This window comes from Panicum virgatum, chromosome 1K (assembly GCF_016808335.1).
Source record: "Panicum virgatum strain AP13 chromosome 1K, P.virgatum_v5, whole genome shotgun sequence".
Classification (NCBI taxonomy): domain Eukaryota; kingdom Viridiplantae; phylum Streptophyta; class Magnoliopsida; order Poales; family Poaceae; genus Panicum; species Panicum virgatum.
Window position 1 is genome coordinate 51,160,509 of NC_053136.1, and position 19,941 is coordinate 51,180,449.

Sequence of the window (19,941 nt, forward strand, 5' to 3'; positions counted from 1 at the left end):
CGGGCGGGCGGGCGAGCTCGGCGGGGCCCAAGGAGGTGCGGCGGAGGTCGGGATGGGCAAGGGGGTCCGTGGCGCGCGGAATCGAAGCGTGGCGGTGGGGAAAGTCCGGTGCGGAGTTGCTGGGTGGGGCAAGAGAGCTCGCGGCACGCGGCGAGGCGGACCGCAGCGGCGCAAGGCGAGGCTGTCCTCCTCCATTGCCGGCTTGCCTCGAGCTCGTGGATCTCGCTCTCCTTGCGGCGACCTTGAGCTCCGCCAGGCTCGAGCTCGATGGCCTGGAGCTCCGCAGCCTCGTGCGGACCGGCGAGGCAAAAGCGGCGGCGGCACACGGCGGGGCGGAGGCGCGGCGTGCGGCATGCGCGGGCTGGCCGGGCGAAGCGGCGGCGGCTCTCTCCGGCGGCTCTGGTGGCGGCGGTTGGGGATGGCGCGCCGAAGCCGTGGGCGTGCAGTCCTCCCTCCCCGGCGGAGCTCTCCTCCCCCGCGGTGAGGCCGGCCGCATGCGGGACGGCGGCACCCCCTCTAGCTTGCCCCGCGCAGGCAAATGTGTCGGAGGAGAGAGGGAGCACATTTTTCCATCGCCTCTCTCCTCCGAGGCATTCTGCCTCTCCATTTGCATCTCTTATTGGAGATGGTTGCATCGCTACAGTACCCGGTGGTGAGGTAAAAATGGAATTGCCTCGTTCGATGCCTCACCTGTTGGACTCAGTCTGAATATGGAGAGGAAAGGAAACGCTTGATCACGTCCGCACGGCGGCGCGGCTTTTATGAGGGGCTCGGTGAGTAAAAAGGCCGGACTCTGAAAGAGTAAACAGGCCGGACTTTCCCGGCCAACCCGCAATCCGTAGTAGGAATAGTCTGCCGTCGAAATTTACCTGCGGCCCGGAAGCCACGGAAGCGGAAGCGGAAGCGATAGCGGGACGCCGACATGCCGTGCCTGGTCGCGCTCCAACCGTTGGCCCGGCCCGGCGGCCGGCGGCGGCCGCCGACTTCAGCAACCCGCCGCGGCCGCACCCTCGCCGCCCACCCTTGCGGCTGCCGCTGCGGCCGGCGGTGCCTCATCGGTGCCTCCGCCCTCCTCCCTCTAGTCGCACCTCCCTCCCCGGCCGCGCCGCCCGTCGACCCCGAGGTGAGCTTCTCATCGTTTACTTTCTCCTGTGATTGTAGTCGGTCCGATTCCTCCCTGACCTCTTTTGGTTTGCTTGGCTGGGCAGGTGATGCTCGAGCGAGTGCACCCGTCGAGGCCGGACTGGTACGAGGAGTTCTATGCCACGGCCATGGACCAGGGCATGAAGTCATACGAAGCAGAGGTGTGGTGTTTTGTCTGAATTTAATTATAGTACGAATTCTCCAATTGCCCTACTGAATCATGTGTTTTCGCAAATAAATTAAAAATTCCTAAAATGTGCTCAAGCCATTCTATTCTATCTGCTCTCGAGTCTGGATAGAGCTGAATATGCAATTGGAAGCCTCACCGTGTTCAGTGCCGATTACACGTAACTGGTAATCTGCCATATGTGACATCTCTGTGGACGTTTCCTCTAATTATTTCTATAGCTACTAGGTTTCAGTCTGATACAGATAAGAACTTAGCATGGAACAGTTTTGCCAATGCTTGTTAATTAGCCCATGAGGCCATGACATGGGTTCTGGAATAACGATGTCATCTTTATGATCTATTAAATAGAATATGTGAGATTGTGTTTGCTTTTCCATGGAATAAAAATTGCATCAGTACTGAAATAAATAATCATGATCCTGCGAAACGTTTCACTGGTGAAGATTGCAGATTGCAGGATATAAAGCAAAGCTCTTTTCTCAATTGTCGACTACAGGAAAGAGCATTCTGGAGCTTGGTGTTGGAACAGGCCCTAACTTCAAATATTATGCAAGCGATAGTGGGGTTAATATAATTGGAGTGGATCCTAACAAGCACATGGAGGACTATGCCAGAACTGCAGCAGTATCTGCAGGACTTCCATCATCAAGCTTCACTTTCAAAAGAGGGGTACGGTATTGCCTGTTTGCCTCATTAACTGTGTTTTCCTATATTAGTATAAGACATTTGATGCACAATTCCATTTAGGTTGCTGAAGCTTTGCCAGCAGAGGACAATTCCATGGATGTGGTGATTGGCACACTGGTATTGTGTTCTGTAAATAACATTGACATGGCGTTGAGAGGTAATACTTGATCTTCTTTAGCCTTTACAATATGGGCTATTTTCTTTTGGATGACCATAAATTAGAGAAATGCCTACATGTTGAAGTGAATAGCTGGTTTAGATCTGAAGCCATGTTAAAATTCTGTACATGTCAAAATGGCTATAAATTGTGTTTAACTAACAACACAATCTTTGGTTATGCAATTAGGCAGAGACTACAGTTGGGTGGACTTTTATTTCTACATCCTCTATTTTTGTCTTATTTTCAATTCAGCGATGTGGAAATGAACAAAAAATGAATTTATCCCTAGTTGAGGCTGCTATTTTCTGTCTGCAAAATTAAGTCTTGTTTCGTACCTGATTCTTTGTAGGCTTGTAGCACCTTCAGTCAACCCTTATGTTTCTATCTGCATCAGTTAGCACCACTATATTGTCATGAACAACATTTTCAGCCTGAATAACCAAATGGTTTGTGCAGAGATATATAGAGTCCTAAAGCCTAGCGGTCTCTATCTGTTCGTTGAGCATGTTGCCGCACCAGGTAGTCCAGGTTCCAGAATGGGCACCGATGTTACTTGCTAAATCAACTACTGATAATCTAAATATTTTAACGCCGTAAGTTATTGATTGCCTAGTTCTTTCTGTCTGTGCTGCAGATGGTTCCTTGCTCCGATTCGTACAAGGCGCCTTCGATCCGTTGCAGCAATTCGTTGCTGACGGATGCCACCTCACCAGGAAAACGGGAGAAAACATCAGAGACGTGGGGTTCTCGAGCCTGAGCCTAGACAGTGTCCGGCTCTCAAATGCATACATCATTAGCCCTCACGTTTATGGCGTAGCCTCCAAGTGAAGTTTTCCGCTGTAAATGATGATGCACCTTCCATCTCTGTGATGATGTTTGTGATGATGCAGAGCAATGATTCCTCACGTTTATGGCTCTCAAAAGCTGCTTGTGATGATGCAGAGTAGTGATTCCTCCAGCGGCACTGATTGTGTCCTGTTGGCATGGCCCGTGCTGGGCTTGATTTCCCTGGACCAGGAATGGGTTGGACTACGAGAGAGTATGCGAGAGCTCATGGGCTATGCATGTCCACACTTCGGAAAGTCGGTCTCCTGCCGTTCGGTCTCCTCCCTGCTGGTTTGCAGCAGGTGTCGGGGTTTAATGGCGTTCAGTGCGGGGGGGAGCGGGGCCGACGTTACCGTCTTCCTGCGTGCCGTGACCCAGCATTCACTCGACGGAGCCGGTGGCCGGCGACGGCGAGGGCTGGACCACGGGGCAACGCAGGGGCCCTGCCAAGGCTGCCGGCGCCCTTTCCTCGCCGTCTGGCGCCGCACGCAGGACACTTGCACGTTTCGCGGCGTCGCGCATGCGACACGTCCCGCATTCCTGGGCTTGGAGGCACTCCATGTGCCTCGGACGCAGGCGCGGGACCGCGCCCGTGAAGCGTAGCGTCCGTTGGGGACGTGGCCTGGCGCCACGGCCTCCATTCAATAAGCTTTTGCTCGCGCGGGAGGGTCTGGGTCACGGGTCCCTCCCTCCGGTCCCTGCAGAAGCCCAGCAGCCTCTCTACTGTTTTCTGTCCACAGAATTTACTGGTGCTCGTGTATTTTTTTCTCTGAAAACAGAACGGATCGGTTGTCCTATTCTAGTATTTTGCCAATGCATGAATCTTTTGAAAAACAATCTGTATGCGCGGGTTCCTCTTCCCGGGGATTTTAAAACCCTAGGAATCTGCTCCAATTTTGTGGGCGAGGTGCTGTTCGTCCGTGTGTTTTCGGCAGCAGAATCTGGAGGGTGAAGGCAGAGGGAGACTGCTAGCCTGCAACAGTGCAACTGCTGTGCGTTGGGCTAGGCGCCGTTAAGACCAGTGGAAGCAGCTGTGAATCCCGACCAACGCTAACGGTGAAAATATATATAAAAAAACTGCCAAGCAAGTGACAGAGTACCGAAACACAGTACCGATTAGACGCAAAAGCCCAGCAACAACCAAATACTTAGGCCCTGTTCCTTTTACATGTAAACGCAAAAAAATTTTGCGACGGAATCTTGCCAATTTGAAATACTAAATGAAGTCTATTAACAAAACTTTTTGCACAGATGGGTTGTAAATCGCGAGACGAATCTAATGATGCTAATTAATCCATGATTAAGCAATAATTAGCGGATGGTTACTGTAGCATCAGCGTTGCAAATCATGTATTAAGTAGACTCATTAGATTCGTATCGTGATTTACAGCCCATTCATGTAAAAAGTTTTGTAAATAGACTTCATTTAGTACTTCAAATTAGCAAGATTCCTTCGCAAAATTTTGTGTTTTTGTGTTTTTGCATTTAGAGGGTGGGAACTAAACAGGACCTTAAATGAAATAAAAAATGGCAGGTGCTAAGTAATGTTTATTTTCTTGCCACTGATGCAGAATCAGAAGTGTTTATTTAAGAAGGAAGCTAAATGGGGTGCCCATGAGTGGTGATACTTACCCTCCAATGTTTTCCTCTCACACCACTCCAACAACAGCCTCCAGCATCAGCCAACCAACAGTATTTTTCTCTCACATCACTCCAGCAGTAGCCTCTGGCACCAGCTAAGCTAACAAGGCCACTACTTGCAAATGGCAGTGGGCCCAAATCTCTGCTTGTCGAGCTGTAGCGCATCCTGACAGGGGAAATTGAAGGCCGCACCAACCGGTTTGTACAGTGCTACGCTAACAGAATTCCGGGCTACGCGCCAAGCGCGGCAGACCACGGTCCCTTTGGCGCCGGCGCGCCGAGCGCAGCCTCTCTTTGGTTTCTCCTGCCCGTCATGGCCTGAGCACGCACATGGCGTGTTGGTTGGGATTCTCGACGCGTGAAGTCACTGACCATCACTGTTCATAAGCTTCAGGCGTTATTTAGTTGACTTCAAAATTTCAAAACTTTACAATATTTTCCATCACATTAAATATTTCAACACATGCTTGAAATATTAAATTTAATTAAATAAAATAACTAATTACACAATTTATCTATAATTTGCGAGACGAATCTTTTGAGCCTAATTAACTCTGACGGAATAATAATTATTAAATACAAATAAAAGTATTATAGTACTTTACACCTTAAAAATTTTCGTATCTAAACAGGGCCTCAACCGGGTCTCAGAGTTTGCTGCAGCCAGCTCACGTTCTCAGCAGCTCGTGATGCCCCATTGCCAATTTAAGGCCACCAAACGGCAAAACAGGTAGTCAAGCAAACGGAGGTAAGCAAAACCATTGCACGTGACTTTTCAAAAAAAAAAGAAAAGAAAAACTATTGTACGTGCGTGCATCTACCAAAGAAAAAGCCAAAAAAATTCTGCTGACTGTTCCTGTATACTAGGGCAATCTTACGAGTAGGTGTAGTGGTTTGTGCGGTATTCCTTTGGCTGTATGAATAGGTTGAAATGTGTACTATAATAAAAAGTTGAAATGTCAATTGTCAGAGTATTTGGCTCATCTCCTAAAGACGAATCCTGGACCGAAACTCGGGCGCCAGATAGGGCCACGTCGCCCGCTAACGCGATCACCGTCGGATCCGACCACGACATGATATGTACCGTCCGATCAGAGTAGTAGCGGGTGTGTCACCCGTTAAGCCAAGAGCCGCGAATTCTCACGAACCCGCTCGCGCACGACTCCCGCATCTCCCTCCCGCCGCCGGTGTCGCCACCGCGGGCGCTGCATTCCCGGCCATCTTGGCGCGGGTAACGGCACCAGCGACCCCGGCCATCCCGGCACGGGCAAGGCCCAGCAGCCCCTGTGACCCGGCGCGGCCGGCGATGTGGCTGTTGGCTCGATCTTCACCCAGCTTTCCCTAACTGCGCTGCAGGGGCTCAGGGAGAGCTTGCGCTCTACTTGCGGCGCGCCCGCGCCTCCCCTCACCGAGAAGGCCAAGCACGAACGGACCGGCGCAGCCTAATCCTTGTTGCTACTCCTATCCCCTCCCCTTTTCTCCCCATCTCCAAACCTTCGCAACACGCGGCGCCGACGCTCTTTTCCGCCGGGGCCGCGCTCGTCAAGCCTCCGAGAGAACAAAAGTAGATGGCCCTTATTCGATTCGTGCGGCTATGCCGGGTGTTCAAGGTTTGGTGTGCATAGCAGATTGCGGAGCTCGTGGAGAGGGCTTGCCGGTGACGCGCAATCTGACCCTCGCTGCCGCTCCTCTGCTCCTCCCCTCCCCTCCCCAGCTCCCCTCACCTCCCCACTGTCACATGGCACCATCACTGGTTCCTCCAGGGACGTGCTCCTCGCCTCCGCTGCCTCCCCTGTCCCATCCCGTGTATGCGAGCAAGGTGTGGGTAATCATGATGTAAACAAACTGTTTTATTGGCCGAAGCTACCAGCGTTCCGCCGCACTCTCTCGCACACAGCACCATGGGCTAGGCTCAGTCTTCACCTTTGTACTTCTGGTTGGGCCGACTCGAGCGGGAGCTACGACGAGGCCCAATTACTTGATCTTGAACAGCCTTATGGGTGGCAGCCTCAGGAGTGGTAACACTACGGGTGGGCATTCGGGTAACCCGAAATTTTCGGGTCGGGTTTTTCGGATTTTTGAAATTTCGGGTTTTGAGAATTGTTACCCAAAATTTGTCCGAAATAATAAAAACCCAACATTTCGGGTACTCAAAAATTCGGGTTCGGGTTCGAGTTTACCTGAACTGCCCGATTTCAACTTGCCAAGCAACGAGCGAGCAGTAGAGCATGGGAGCCGAGAGAGCGGCGGTGGCGCTAGATGGTGCACCTGATCGTGGAGGCCGGCGAGTAGAGCCCCTTCTGCTGCCTCACCCCGGTGGCAGCGGTGGCCCACACCACCTCCTCCAGCGCCGGATGCCCTGCGCCGCCTTCGGCGCGGATGCCCCGCTCATCCTCAACGCCTGGACGACCCGCGCCGCCTGCCCGTCACCCCGTCCTCAATGCCATCGCCCGCGCCGCCTCCCGTCCTCGGCGGCGCCGCTCGCTGCCATCCCGTCCTCAGCGCCGCCGCCTCCAGTCCTCTACGCCCCCCCCCCCCCCCCCGATTCGTTGTGGCGTGGGTGGCCGGGTGGGTGCAGGATAGGGTTAGTGGAATTGGTGACCGTGGGAAGCATTATGGGCTGGTGGGCCTTGTCATGTTGCTAACGGAAAGAATGCAAGGTACAGGAGACTTGGTGGGTTGGGCTGGACTGCTGTTCGGGTAGTTCGGGTACCGTGGCATAATACCCGAATTACCCGTAATAATTTCGGGTACCGTGGGTTGGAACCCGAATTAGGGCTCGGGTTTTTCGGGCTCGGGTTTTTCGAGTTCGGGCTCGGGTTTTTCGGGTTCGGTTTTCGGGTATTTTGCCCACCCATAGGTAACACGGATGCAGCGGCAGCAACGGTGAGCAGCTCTAGGCCATCGCATGATCGGAGCTCCATGTCTGATGATGGTGCGCGTATTCTTCGCACTCAATTGATTTCTGTTTTTCCATTCATTATGTGCTAATGTTCACGGATACCAGCTGTTTGATGGAATAGCTAAGCGCATCCAACTCGCTACAAAATCCGTTGAAGCCACCACCACCCAATCTGTTTGACAAGGTAGACACTCTGTATCCTTATTGAAAATGTTAGCTGAAACAAGAATCACTCGTTGTGGATCTGGTTGTGACAAGAATCACTTGTCTCCCCCGGGCAGCCGGGCTTCAACACAAGACTTAACAAACATTAGTTGGCTTGCTCCCTCTACAAAAGTTGGTGTTGATCTTAACATTATAAACAAAATTGAGGCATGAACAGAAAGTATGGGGCTCTTTTAACAAGGAACTGCCATTGTGGTCTAACCCATGATATATAGCCAGGTTATTTTTCATTTCCTTTGATAAATAATTACTACCTTGGTTAATGCATAATTTCAGAAACTACTATGCAAGCTTTCAATCTTCTGTATACGTTACATATCAACTTATATGTTAAATATTACTTGGATACTCTGCTTCATACACTGCTTCTCCTGCAAAGTATTGTTGATGCCTATTTTTGTCGCTTACTTGCTAAATACTATTTGCATTGCTTAAGCATATCATTACCACATCAACTACGATGAGGCGAAGGCCCAAAACGATCAAACTACGCTGGCCATCTGCCGCGCCAGAGTTTCTAGTACCTTCGAAACTGCAAAAATCCCTAAAGCGGATGGGTCCTGTGCGTGTGGCCCAATTGATACGGTGGCCCATCGGACCACGGGCAACGTGGGCTAGGGCTAGCACTGCGGCCTGGGATCACATTGATTGCGGAGGGGCGCATTAAACACGCTATTACGGCAACTACCCCTGTAGTAGTACTGTTGCCACCCTACCATGCCCCCTTGCCAACCCTCTTGTCTACGCCTCAAATCTGCCATCACATGCCCTGGCGCGAGACGAATTCCAGGACCAACATACCCGTGGTCAACTCAAATGCACGCTCACACTGGTCAAACGTCCATACTTAAACCCGCTGACACCGCGCTAGGAAATTTCCCCTCATTAAACTAGCATAATCCCTCCTGGTCCGGAGGCTGGAGCCTGCAGCTGACAAAGTTCGTTAGCCCACCATCACATGCATGTGTTCCCACGGTTGTTGGGTGGGGCATACTGTAGTAGCCGGCTACCCCACGACTTTGAGGCTGGTTCCGCATCACCACCATCATGCTGCAAACGAACGGAACGGAACGGAGCCCCCGCCAAACGGTGTGCGGCGGACCACCGTTCTCGGCGTGACCACCCGCCCGCGCCGCGCCCCCACGTTCAACTTGCATGGCCGCCGCACCGTCACGACTCACCGCGGCGGTCTCGCTTCGCCTGCTCCGCCCGCTTTTTTACCCGTCCGTCCGTTCCCCCGCCGCGCCTCCCGAGGGAGCCCGCCAGAAACCCGTGTCCCTACGCGGCGGCCCAGCGACTTTTGCAGGGCATGGCGTGCCCCACACCTGCAACCACCGTCCCCGCCCCGTCCGTCCGGCACCACGCGCGGTGGTTTGAAACCCTGCCGCCGCCGCCTCCCCTTCTCCTTCTATTTATCCCCACGCAGCCCCACCTTGCTTCCCTCCACTCCACTCCACTCCCACCCGCGCCGTTCGCCCTCGACCTCCGCCGCCGCCCCAGTCCCCCTCTCCGCGCAATGGCGACTCGGCGAGCCACCGTCCTCGCGGCCCTCCTCCTCGCCTCGCTGCTCCCGCTGGCGCTCTCGCGCGGGCTGGGGTTCGGACGCGGTCATGTGCGGCCGCACGGGCACGGGGTGGGACTCGGGCGCCGTCACGCCCTGCCGCACCCGCAGCCGCACGGGCACCCGCCGCTCGGGGGCGGCGCGTGGTCCTCGGCCCACGCCACCTTCTACGGGGGCGGCGACGCGTCTGGCACCATGGGTACATCCGCTCTAGCTAACCACCCATGCTCCTTTCCTCTGCATCTTCAGGTTCTAGATTGCAAAGCTTGCATCTCTTCGATAGGACTAAAAATTGTGCGTCTGGATTCGTCGGTGCAGGAGGGGCGTGCGGGTACGGGAACCTGTACAGCCAGGGGTACGGCACCAACACGGCGGCGCTGAGCACGGCGCTCTTCAACAATGGGCTCAGCTGCGGCGCCTGCTTCGAGGTGCGGTGCGACGCCGCCGGGGGCGGGAGCCACTCGTGCCTGCCGGGCTCCGTCGTCGTCACGGCCACCAACTTCTGCCCGCCCAACTACGCGCTCTCCTCCGACGACGGCGGCTGGTGCAACCCGCCGCGCGCCCACTTCGACATGTCGCAGCCCGTGTTCCAGCGCATCGCGCTCTACCGGGCCGGCATTGTCCCCGTCTCCTACCGCAGGTCTGCCGCAGTAAAAGCTGGTTCTTTTCTTGTGCCTGAATTTCCCTTTCTCCTCCTTGGGATAAAACAAGAGGAATTTCGTGCAGATCTGACAATGTACCAATAATTTCATCCGCAGGGTCGCGTGCAACAAGAAGGGAGGCATCCGGTTCACCATCAACGGCCACTCCTACTTCAACCTGGTGCTGGTCACCAACGTGGGCGGCGCCGGCGACGTGCACGCGGTGGCCGTCAAGGCGGACCGCTCCCCGGGCTGGCAGGCCATGTCCCGCAACTGGGGCCAGAACTGGCAGAGCAACGCGCTCCTCGACGGCCAGGCCCTCTCCTTCCGCGTCACCACCGGCGACGGCCGCTCCGTGGTCTCCACCAACGCCGCCCCCCGCGGCTGGTCCTTCGGCCAGACCTTCAGCGGGGCCCAGTTCAACTGAACTGTCCGCTACAGCCTCGCGGGCAGCGTCAACGACGCGCAAGTAGTAGCAGTACTACTAGTGAATGGTCGCAGTAGTTCTTTTCCGTCTTCTCCGATTGGACCTTGCTGCTGGGAGGCGCCGTGGTTTTATGTGTGGCGCATCTCGCATTGGTTCTTGGGAATTACCGGTAGTTTAGGCCTAGTAAGCATGGGTTTTATCGTGCTGTTGTGAGCCTAGAGTGGCAGTGTTCCTTGGTTGTTTTGGCTAGGGAATTGGAGGTGGTGGTAAAGGCTTGGCTTGGAGATTAATGGCGGCCGCCTTGTCTCACCCGCCAATCAGCGTTTTGGGCCACATTGTGATGGCCAACCTCTTGAGATGAGATCTTGTGTGGTGAATGTGTGCTGGTTGTTGTAATGAACCTTATCCTTCTGAACGGCTTAATATGTGTTGTTACTTGAACGCGCCATGTTCGCAACTCTGATGTGTTAAATCTGCATGACTTGTGCCATTTCCATTGTTTTGTACTTTTGACACGGCTTGGTGGTTGGTAGTCGTACTTTGTGATCGTGTGAGGATTCTAGATGTTGGATGTAGACTTGCAAATGTAGCACAGCGTTAGATATGAACTTGCCGGTTGGTGCCGTCGGGCTGTGTCTGTTATGAGCCGAGCGTGGCAGCGGGCTACTAGGAATACAAAGAGGGATTGGAATTTGGAGTTCTTTCTATGTCAAACTGTACTGGCAAAGTAGTACTACGGAATCAACCGTTTGGAACATTGGGAGTTCTTTGCAAAGATGGGTTGAATTTGGCTGATCCTGGACGACCCCAATCTCTCCCCTTCTTTGCGGGTGACATGTGAATTGTCACGACTCCTGAATTCGTTTTGAGAATAATGCAGTCCTACATTCCCGCAGTTTATTGGTGTCGCTATCCTGTAGCAGGGATACCCACTTCTATTGCAGCAAGGCAGGACTCGCATAGTCATCTGCGACTAACGTCATAAGGGGCGGATTAGTCGGGCCCCACGGGAACGTCATAAGGGGCGGATTAGTCGGGCCCCACGGGTCAGGTTCCTACCTCACCAGGCCAACGGCCCCGGACTCGCTCCCAGCTCTGGGACGGGTCCGGTGACGCCACGTGTCACCGAGGAGGGGAAGCTCCGAACCAACAGTCGGGGGCCCGCCCCCCTGCGACTGTCCGGACCTCCAAGCGCATAGAACCAGCATACCACCGGGGGTGGGGGGGGGGGGGTTCCGGAGGCTCCACGTGTCCCGCAGGTGCGGGCGCGGGTTTTCCACTGGAAGGCTCGCCCACCCACCGCATTCAATGCGGGTGGTTGAGGCGTGCTCTGCCACCGCGGCACGCGGGGCTGCCTTTGTCAGGCCTCACTGTCGACCGCGTTTTACCGAAGTACACAGTGCAGCCGCCTGCGCCGCACCCGCGCAGAGCACGTCTGCTGCATTAATTGGATACGACGGCACGACACTTTTCCATAATGCCGCCTACGCCGCAAGCTGCACGGCCCGTTCAGCTACGTGGCAGGCGACGCCGCTAGCTACGCCTGGCGCCGTTTCGACAAAACAACGCCTGGTCATGCTGAACGGGGGATTCAAGGAGCAGGCAAGGAAATCCAGGAGAGAGATCTACTTCGCCTGCGACGCCATAATGTATGAACAATACGTTATTTTGTACTGCACCAATTGGGCCCACCTGTCGGGGACCCAACGGCCATGTACGCGCCCCCTTGAGATATAAAAGGGAGGCGCTCGCTGTACACGACAAGCCATCCAGAGCACACTCAGACGCACGCTGGACACAGCTCCAAACTCTTCAGTCTTGAGCAATACAGCACACAGTGGACATATGGTATTACGCTCCGGCGGCCCGAACCACTCTAAACCTGCTGTGTTCATCGTGTTCTTGAGCGAGATCGAACTAATCCTAGCTAACCTCCGAGTACTCACCCTCTGGGCTTAAGCGGGTGCATTCCGCCACCCGGCTGTGGTTGCCACACCACGACATTTGGCGTGCCAGTTAGGGGAATTTAGCTGGTTTCAGTTCATCTCTTGCTCGTCTCCATGGTTCGGGTGGACGACGTGGAGATGACGGAGGGTGTGGCATCATCCGTGCCACACGCCTCTCGCCTTCCTGCGCCAGGGGCAACCGTGCCCGTGGAGCAGCCACCGTCGGCGGCGGCGCGTGCTGCTCGACGGCAAGAGTCTGGGCGCCCATCAAGGGCCCCCTCACAAGCTGCGAGCGGCGGAGCGCTGGCGGCGGCTAGGGAGTTGCTTCGCAACCCCCCGGCTGATGCAGCCTCGCCAGACGCCCTGAGGCAGTGGCGGGACGACATTGTCCGTCTCCTCCATCTGGCTCAGGCCTCCCCAGTTCTGTAAGGACTGGGCAGCGACCTCCTCCTAGCAATGCGGTGGTACCCTACCACCGGCGCCAGGGTGGTGCGTCGGCATCCGTGCGCTCCCCCACGGTGAGGGGTGCACGAACAGAAGACCTGCGGGCAGAGCTCAACCGCATGCGTGCGGGTGAGGACGCCCGCATCTCCGTGGAGAGGGCGCGAGAGCGCCGTCTCAACATTGAGGGCCGCAACCTCAACGCCGACTTGGACGTGGCAGCGCCCAAGCCTCCGGTGAACGCCCGGATACAGGCGGGTACCCTGGTGGCTGGGGTGGGTTGCGCTGCGCTGGCAGATCATCTCCGCGCAGTGGCATGGCCGTCCAAGTTCCCCCCGCACCTGCCGGAGAAGTACGACGGTACCACTAACCCCTCGGAATTCCTGCAGGTGTACGTTACCGCAATCACAGCAGCTGGTGGTAACAACGCCGTCATGGCGAGCTACTTTCATGTAGCCTTGACCGGGCCAGCCCGGACTTGGCTCATGAACCTTACTCCTGGTACGATTCACGGCGAACTTCGCCAGTGCGTACCAACAGCATGGTGTGGAGGCTCACCTCCACGCCGTGAGGCAGAAACCCGGGGAGATGCTCCGGGCATTCATCTCGCGCTTCACCAAGGTACGGGGTACCATTTCTCGTATCTCTGACGCATCTATTATCACTGCTTTCCGTCAGGGGGTACGTGACGAGAAGATGCTCGAGAAGATGGCGACGCACGAGGTGGAAAGCGTTACCACGCTTTTCTCCCTGGCAGACAAATGTGTCAGGGCCGCTGAGGGCCGCGCATGGCACTCAGCCCCCCAAGACGGAGACGCCAAAGCTGGCGGCTCCAGTGCTACCGCCCAGGGCGGTGGCAAGAAGAAGAACAAGAACCAGAGTCGCGGGGAGTCGCAACCTGGCGGACCAGCCATCGCAGCAGCGGCACCAGCTGCTGCGGCACCGGCTGCTGTGGCACCGGCTGGGGGCCAGAATGCTCATGGCAAACGCTCTCGTCCGCAAGGTGGCACCGGAGGTTCATGCCCAGTGCATCCCACCGCTCGCCACAGCGCCGCTGACTGCCGCGAGATCCAGAAGCTCGCGAAGCGAGTCAGTGGGCGGCGTGAGCAGTCCTCCAAGGACGGCTCGCCCCCTCCTCGCCAGTGACCTGGTAAGGAGAAAGCCTCTGACAGTGGGGCTGCTGCTGGGGAGAAGGAGCTGGGGTACCAATCCCCCGCTCGGGAGCTGAAGGGCGTGTACCACGACGACAACTCCGACTCCGACAACGACGACCGCCGCAGGAAGCTGTACGTAATGTACGGCGGAAGTTGGGAGCTCGTCTCCCGGCGGGACGTGAAGACCCTTCGCCGAGAGGTCCTTTCGGTGAAGACGACGGTCCCGAAGGCGGCGCCGCACCACAGGTGGATGAACACCACCATCTCATTCGGGCCATCCGACTGCCCGGAGAACATGGCTGGGGCTGGTGTACTACCTCTAGTCGCCGCCCCCGTCATATCCAACGTCAGGCTCTATCACGTGCTAATAGACGGTGGGGCTGGCCTCAACTTCATCAGCTATGCAATGTTCAAGCAGCTGCAGATCCCGGAGTCCAAGCTGAGTCCCTCTCGCCCATTCTCCGGAGTGGGCCCACATCCGGTTGTAACGTCCCACCTCCCCGAGGCTGGGCCCGCTTACATCTGGCTGCTTTCTAGGACATAGACTGTCCTCACAAACCAACACCAATCTTTTCTGCACACTTTGTCCTCACTCGTGCGCACCCGGGAAGAACTTTCCGATCGGTCACCCATCCCCAAATTTCTCTGGGCCAAGCACGCTTAATCACGGAGTTCTTTGGAGACCGGCTTCCGGAAAAGAAGTTGCAACTTGTTGGTATGAGTATCCTATTAATCCTATTAAGCCCTGGGCCGGGGTGTCACATGCTCACCCCCTTAAGAGACCGACGTTCTTGTCGGTCAATCCCAAGCCAGGAACGTCCTGTCTTGACCACGTCCCGTACGTCCAGTGCCAGCAGCCCATGTGCCACGTCCGTGCGTCCAGTGCCAACGGTCCCTGTGCCACGTCCGTGCGTCCAGTGCCAACGGCGCATCCCAGATGCCCGCGTACTGACCCGCCACGCGCCCGTGCACATGCCGGTGACATCTGCGCCCCCACGCGCCCGTGCTCATGTGTAACACCCTAATTTAAATTTCCGCTTTTATTAATAAATTTAATTGGCTTTAATTAAATTTCTAAGGTTTATGGTGTTTAGACTCACATTTAATGTAATTTTTGTTCCTCAAGTATTTAAAACTTTATCTAGGTTTAAATCTTATTGTTGCATTCATGCTGGAGCATCTCTTTTATTTGGTTGAGTGTATAGGGTTTGAATTCAAATTTGGTTTTGAATTCAATTAGAATTTGAGTGGGTTGTATTAGAAATAGAATAGAGAATAGAAAAGGAAAAACCCAAAGGAAACCCAGCCCAGCTTGAAACCCGGCCCGACCCAGCGCTTCACCTCTTCCACCCGCGGGCCCAGCCACTCCCTCGCGCGCGGCCCAGCATCCGGCCCAACACCCCCGCGCACCCAGGCCGCTCCCTCAGCGCGAGCTCGCCCGCTCCACCCCGGCCTGCTCCGCGCCCGCGATCCCGCAGCCCAGCCTCGCTCAGCCCAATCTCGCTCAGTGAACGCACGGCCCACGCCGCGGCCTGCTCCCTTCCGCTCTCCGCGCACCGCAAGGCCCACCTGCCAGCGCCTCTCTCCACTCGCCGCGCGTGCTCGTGTCCGCTGACAACCCGGGCCCAGATGCCGCGTCGTCTTCCTCGCGCAACCGAAGCCGAGATCCCCGGCCACGATCGCGCCGGCCTTCCAACCACGGGCGCGCATGCCAAGGCACTCCGCCGCGCTACAAATAGGAGCCTGTGCCTCCCCTCCTCCTCCCATCCGCAGCCGCCACCCCAAACCCTAACGCACCGCCCCGCGTTGCCTCGTCCAGCGCCGCTCCTCTGCGTCGCCGTGATTCAGTAGCTCCACCGCGCCGCAGCCACCGAGAGCTGCCGCAGGAGTCTCGCCTTGAGGACAGGGTCGACACCGGCCGCCTTCCCGGCCCTCTATTCCACGCCAGCGCGGGAATTCCATCCCGACCCGCCGTGGCAGGTAATCCGAATCCCGATCAATTGCTCGTCGTCGTGGACCGTCGGACCCCCCTAACACCGGATTATGCTTCGCAGCGACACCACGTGTTGCTCCGTGTCACCCAGAAGCCGTAGCCGTCCTGCATCAGCTCCGCCCGCGTGCAGCCTGGAGCGCCACCGCCGGACTTTGCCATCAACACCCCTGCGCCGGTCCATTCCCCAATTCCATCCTCGGTGAGCACCAGTAACTCCTCTCCATCACGTTGCGCTAGGGACCCTGGCCCGTAGGCCACCCTAGCTACTAGCACGGCATGCGCCGGTGCCCCGCCGCCGCGCACGCCACGGCTCCACCATGGCGGAGCCCCGGCAGCACGACACGTCCCCAAGCGGCCCTTGTCCGGGTTCGCGCTAGCACCCACACGTGCTCTAGACCCTGCGCCCCCATTTCTGTGCCCGGCATCGCACGCTAGCGCGCATGTCGGCGAGTTCCGCCACCGCCTAGCCGCCCCCTTCGCTGCGCACACCGCTACGCCCTTCGCAGACCGACACAACCCACATAGGTGGATCACGCATGCGGAGTAGATCATGCCCGACCCAAAACCCGCTCGGTTTGACCCCTGGGACGCCGGGATGGTTTCCTCTGACGAAGCTCCGCCGCGGAGCAAGGTCTCCGGCGCGTTCCGCCGCCGCCGTTGCCCGCGCAGCACCCCAGCCGCCCGATCTAAAACAGACGGCCTTGATTAGAACCCGAGCACATCAGATCTAAGCCGCTGGATCGAGAGTCAATGGATCAGATCTAAACATACTCCTTCGGCTGGCACTTTTGCAAAAGAGACCCTGCATTTCCTGGTATTCAACCCGCAGTCCATCGCAAGTCAAAACTAATTACAGTTGGGCCCAGTTTTTAGCAGATAACCCCCTGGCTTTTCTCATAATAGAACCCACCATCCAGGCTTAGTCTTTTTGCGAGTTAGACCCTAGATTTTTAGTTTAATTATATTTTAGTCCTTGGTTTTGCCCAGAAACCCCCTGGAACTTCAGTTTTCTTACAAATAAGCCCCTAGATCTTGTTTGAGCTCTAGTTTATGCGTTTTAGCTCCGTTTTAGGCGTTCTTTATGTCCACACGATCGTTGTAACGCGTAGAATAGTTCTAGCTTAGTTTTTCTTGCTGTTTTTATGTATTGATGTACTGTTTCTTAGCTTTTGTTAGTGTTTGCTTGTATGCTTATTGTTGTGCATTGTTTTTGGCCATGTGTTCGTGAGTAGACATTAAGCTACCGGAGGAGCCCCAGTACCAGTACCCGGAGTAGCCATCTTCTGACTAGTTTGAGCAGCAGCAGGAGCAGTACGAGGAAGGCAAGTATAACATGAACAACCTATCACTTTAAATACATTTTCATACTGCATTTTAATATTGTATGCCCATAAGGATTTCCTAGCCACTTTATTCCCTTTATATATACCCCTTGGGTTGCATTTTGGTTAGTTGTGCTAGGTGCCGCGCTATAACACATAATGGTCCTTTTTAATTAATTTGATTAATGGTATATGCAACTTAATTCTGAGAGTGGCCCTCTGTGTGGCTTGAGTGGTTCACGTCTCGTTAAAAATTGGTTTTGTTAGAAACATGGTTTAGGGGCCAGCACGATGCTTACTGCCTGGTTGGCCACTCTCCATAAGGACCGGTTCATAGAGCGACAACCTGGGACAACAGCGCTACCACAAGACTGGAATGGGACGGTCTTGGCGTAATTATTAGGTCTTTTTGGTTTGGAGTAACTTACCGACGGGGCAAGGGTGGTAAGCTTCTATGTCCCTCGTACTGAGTGGCCTCGTCGATGACGCCCACTAGACCTGCTCCATAGTCGCCGATCCAACCCTCGCGGTTACTCCTTACCAACGAGATTTTTTGTAAAGGCCTCGTAGTGAGTTTGCTAGTCATCTCACCTAAGGAAGTGTGATGAACAACTAGCGTAGCTCACGACTTGTGGGTAAAGATGTGCAACCTCTTCAGAGTGTAAAACTGGTATACTAGCCGTGCTCACGGTCATGAGCGGCCCAGATCCTCCTTTTGATTAGTGGGGTTATCTCCTTCCGACGAGGGAGGTGCCTCTCGGGGTTACCTTGGTGGTTGTGGTTTGGTTCTCAGTAGTAACATGATTAATTTTGATTAATTACTATATAACTAGGTTTATGGTAATTCATCAACTTGCAGTAAATAGATTTAATAAAATTTTGCCAAGACTTAAAAGCTAATGCAGTCAGTCAGCCAACCTAGAGCCTCATAGTTTGTGTTATACTTGTTGAGTACAAGTTGTGTACTCACTCTTGCCTCTTCTCTACTTTTTTCTCTTAGGGATACTCTACTGCTGCTCAGTTCCTGCCGACGCGAGGGAGTTCGCTCAGCGCTACCAGGACTACGAGGACTTCTAGGCGTTCGTCTCCCAGTCGACGTCCCTGTGGCGCCCTGCTCAACTTCGGAGAGTTTTTTATCGTATTTGTACTTCGCTTCCGAAGTATCAGACATTTTTGTCATTAATGTAATAAATAACATTCGTATTCGCTTTATTATATCTTTTTACGTGATATGTGCTATGATATATTGTTCATTCTGTTGTATATACATGTGACTTGATCCTGGCACGTATATGATTGCTCGGTTTATGTCCTTTTATAAACCGGGTGTTACATCATGCCTCCGCACTTACGCCCGTACGTGCCCGTGAAACCGCGAGAGTCGGCTCTGATACCATTCTATAATGTCCCGCCTCCCCGAGGCCGGGCCCGCTTACATCTGGCTGATTTCTAGGACATAGACTGTCCTCACAGACCAACACCAATCTTTTCTGCACACTTTGTCCTCACTCGTGCACACCCGGGAAGAACTTCTCGGTCGGTCACCCATCCCCAAATTTCTCCGGGCCAAGCACGCTTAACCTCGGAGTTCTTTGGAGACCGGCTTCCGGAAAAAAGTTGCAACTTGTTGGTATGAGTATCCTATTAATCCTATTAAGCCCTGGACCGGGGTGTCACACCGGTGTTACCTCTGGGGAGCATCACACTGCCGGCCACGTTCGGGACCGAGGAGAACTTCCGCACAGAGAGCGTTCAGTTCGATGTTGTGGAGGTGAACCTCACGTTCAACGCCATCATTGGCCGGCTGGCACTCTATCGCTTCATGGCCATTGCCCAATATGGGTATTTGGTCTTGAAGATGCCTTCCCCTGCCGGTGTCCTCACCGTGCGGGGCGACCGCACCGCTGCCGTCGCTGCAGTTGAGAGACTGCATGCTCTGGCGACAGAGGCTGCACGTACCGAGGAGGACCCATCCACCTCGCAACCAAGGGCGCCTGCAAAGGCACCTAAGGTTCAGCCGTCTGATCCGGACGATGTTCCCGTGAAGACGGTGCAGATCGGAGCGGACTCCACCAGGACCACCCACATCGCGGGAAACCTGGAGGAGAAATAGGAAGACGCGCTCATCACTTTCCTCCGGGCAAATGTGGACGTGTTCGCCTGGGAACCGTCACAGATGCCCGGGATCCCCAGGGAAGTGATCGAGCACAATCTAAGGATCTACCCCGACGCCACGCCGGTGCGCCAGAAGCCTCGGAAGTAGTCCGTGGAGCGGCAGAACTTCATCCGTGAAGAAGTCCACAAGCTCCTACACGCTGGCTTCATCGAGGTGGTCCACCACCCCGAGTGGTTGGCCAATCCGGTCGTCGTCCCAAAGGCCAACGGGAAGCTTCGGATGTGCATCGACTACACCAGCCTCAACAAGGCATGTCCTAGAGACCTCTATCTCTTCCACATATCGACCAGATCGTGGACTCCACCTCCGGGTCTGACCTTTTGTCTTTCCTAGATGCATACTCTGGTTTCCACCAGATTCAGATGTCTAGAGAGGATAGGAAGCATACTGCTTTTGTAACAGTAAATGTGCTTTATTGCTATATTGTCATGCCATATGGTCTGAGGAATGCCTTACCCACGTTTGTACGAGCTATGAACAAAACCTTCTGTAATCTAATTAGAGATA

General features: G+C 55.1%; 2 protein-coding genes across 3 annotated transcripts; both read left to right on the top strand.

The window, feature by feature from the left end:
- The first annotated feature begins 816 nt into the window (after positions 1-816).
- LOC120641497 (methyltransferase-like protein 7A) lies at positions 817-3,103 on the top strand. Of its 2 annotated transcripts, XM_039917667.1 has the most exons (6): positions 824-1,123; positions 1,209-1,304; positions 1,784-2,002; positions 2,081-2,177; positions 2,637-2,699; positions 2,815-3,103. In XM_039917667.1, exons 1-6 carry the CDS (start codon positions 923-925, stop codon positions 3,006-3,008), a joined length of 870 nt encoding a protein of 289 aa, XP_039773601.1. In that variant the 5' UTR covers positions 824-922; the 3' UTR covers positions 3,009-3,103. The 2 variants fall into 2 exon arrangements, with proteins under 2 accessions (XP_039773609.1, XP_039773601.1); XM_039917675.1 differs by lacking the exon at positions 2,637-2,699 and having other exon boundaries at positions 817-1,123.
- Positions 3,104-9,174: 6,071 nt separating this feature from the next.
- Positions 9,175-10,855, top strand: LOC120641487 (expansin-A5-like). Its single transcript, XM_039917660.1, has 3 exons — positions 9,175-9,533; positions 9,653-9,974; positions 10,093-10,855. Exons 1-3 carry the CDS (start codon positions 9,290-9,292, stop codon positions 10,400-10,402), a joined length of 876 nt encoding a protein of 291 aa, XP_039773594.1. The 5' UTR covers positions 9,175-9,289; the 3' UTR covers positions 10,403-10,855.
- Positions 10,856-19,941: the final 9,086 nt, after the last annotated feature.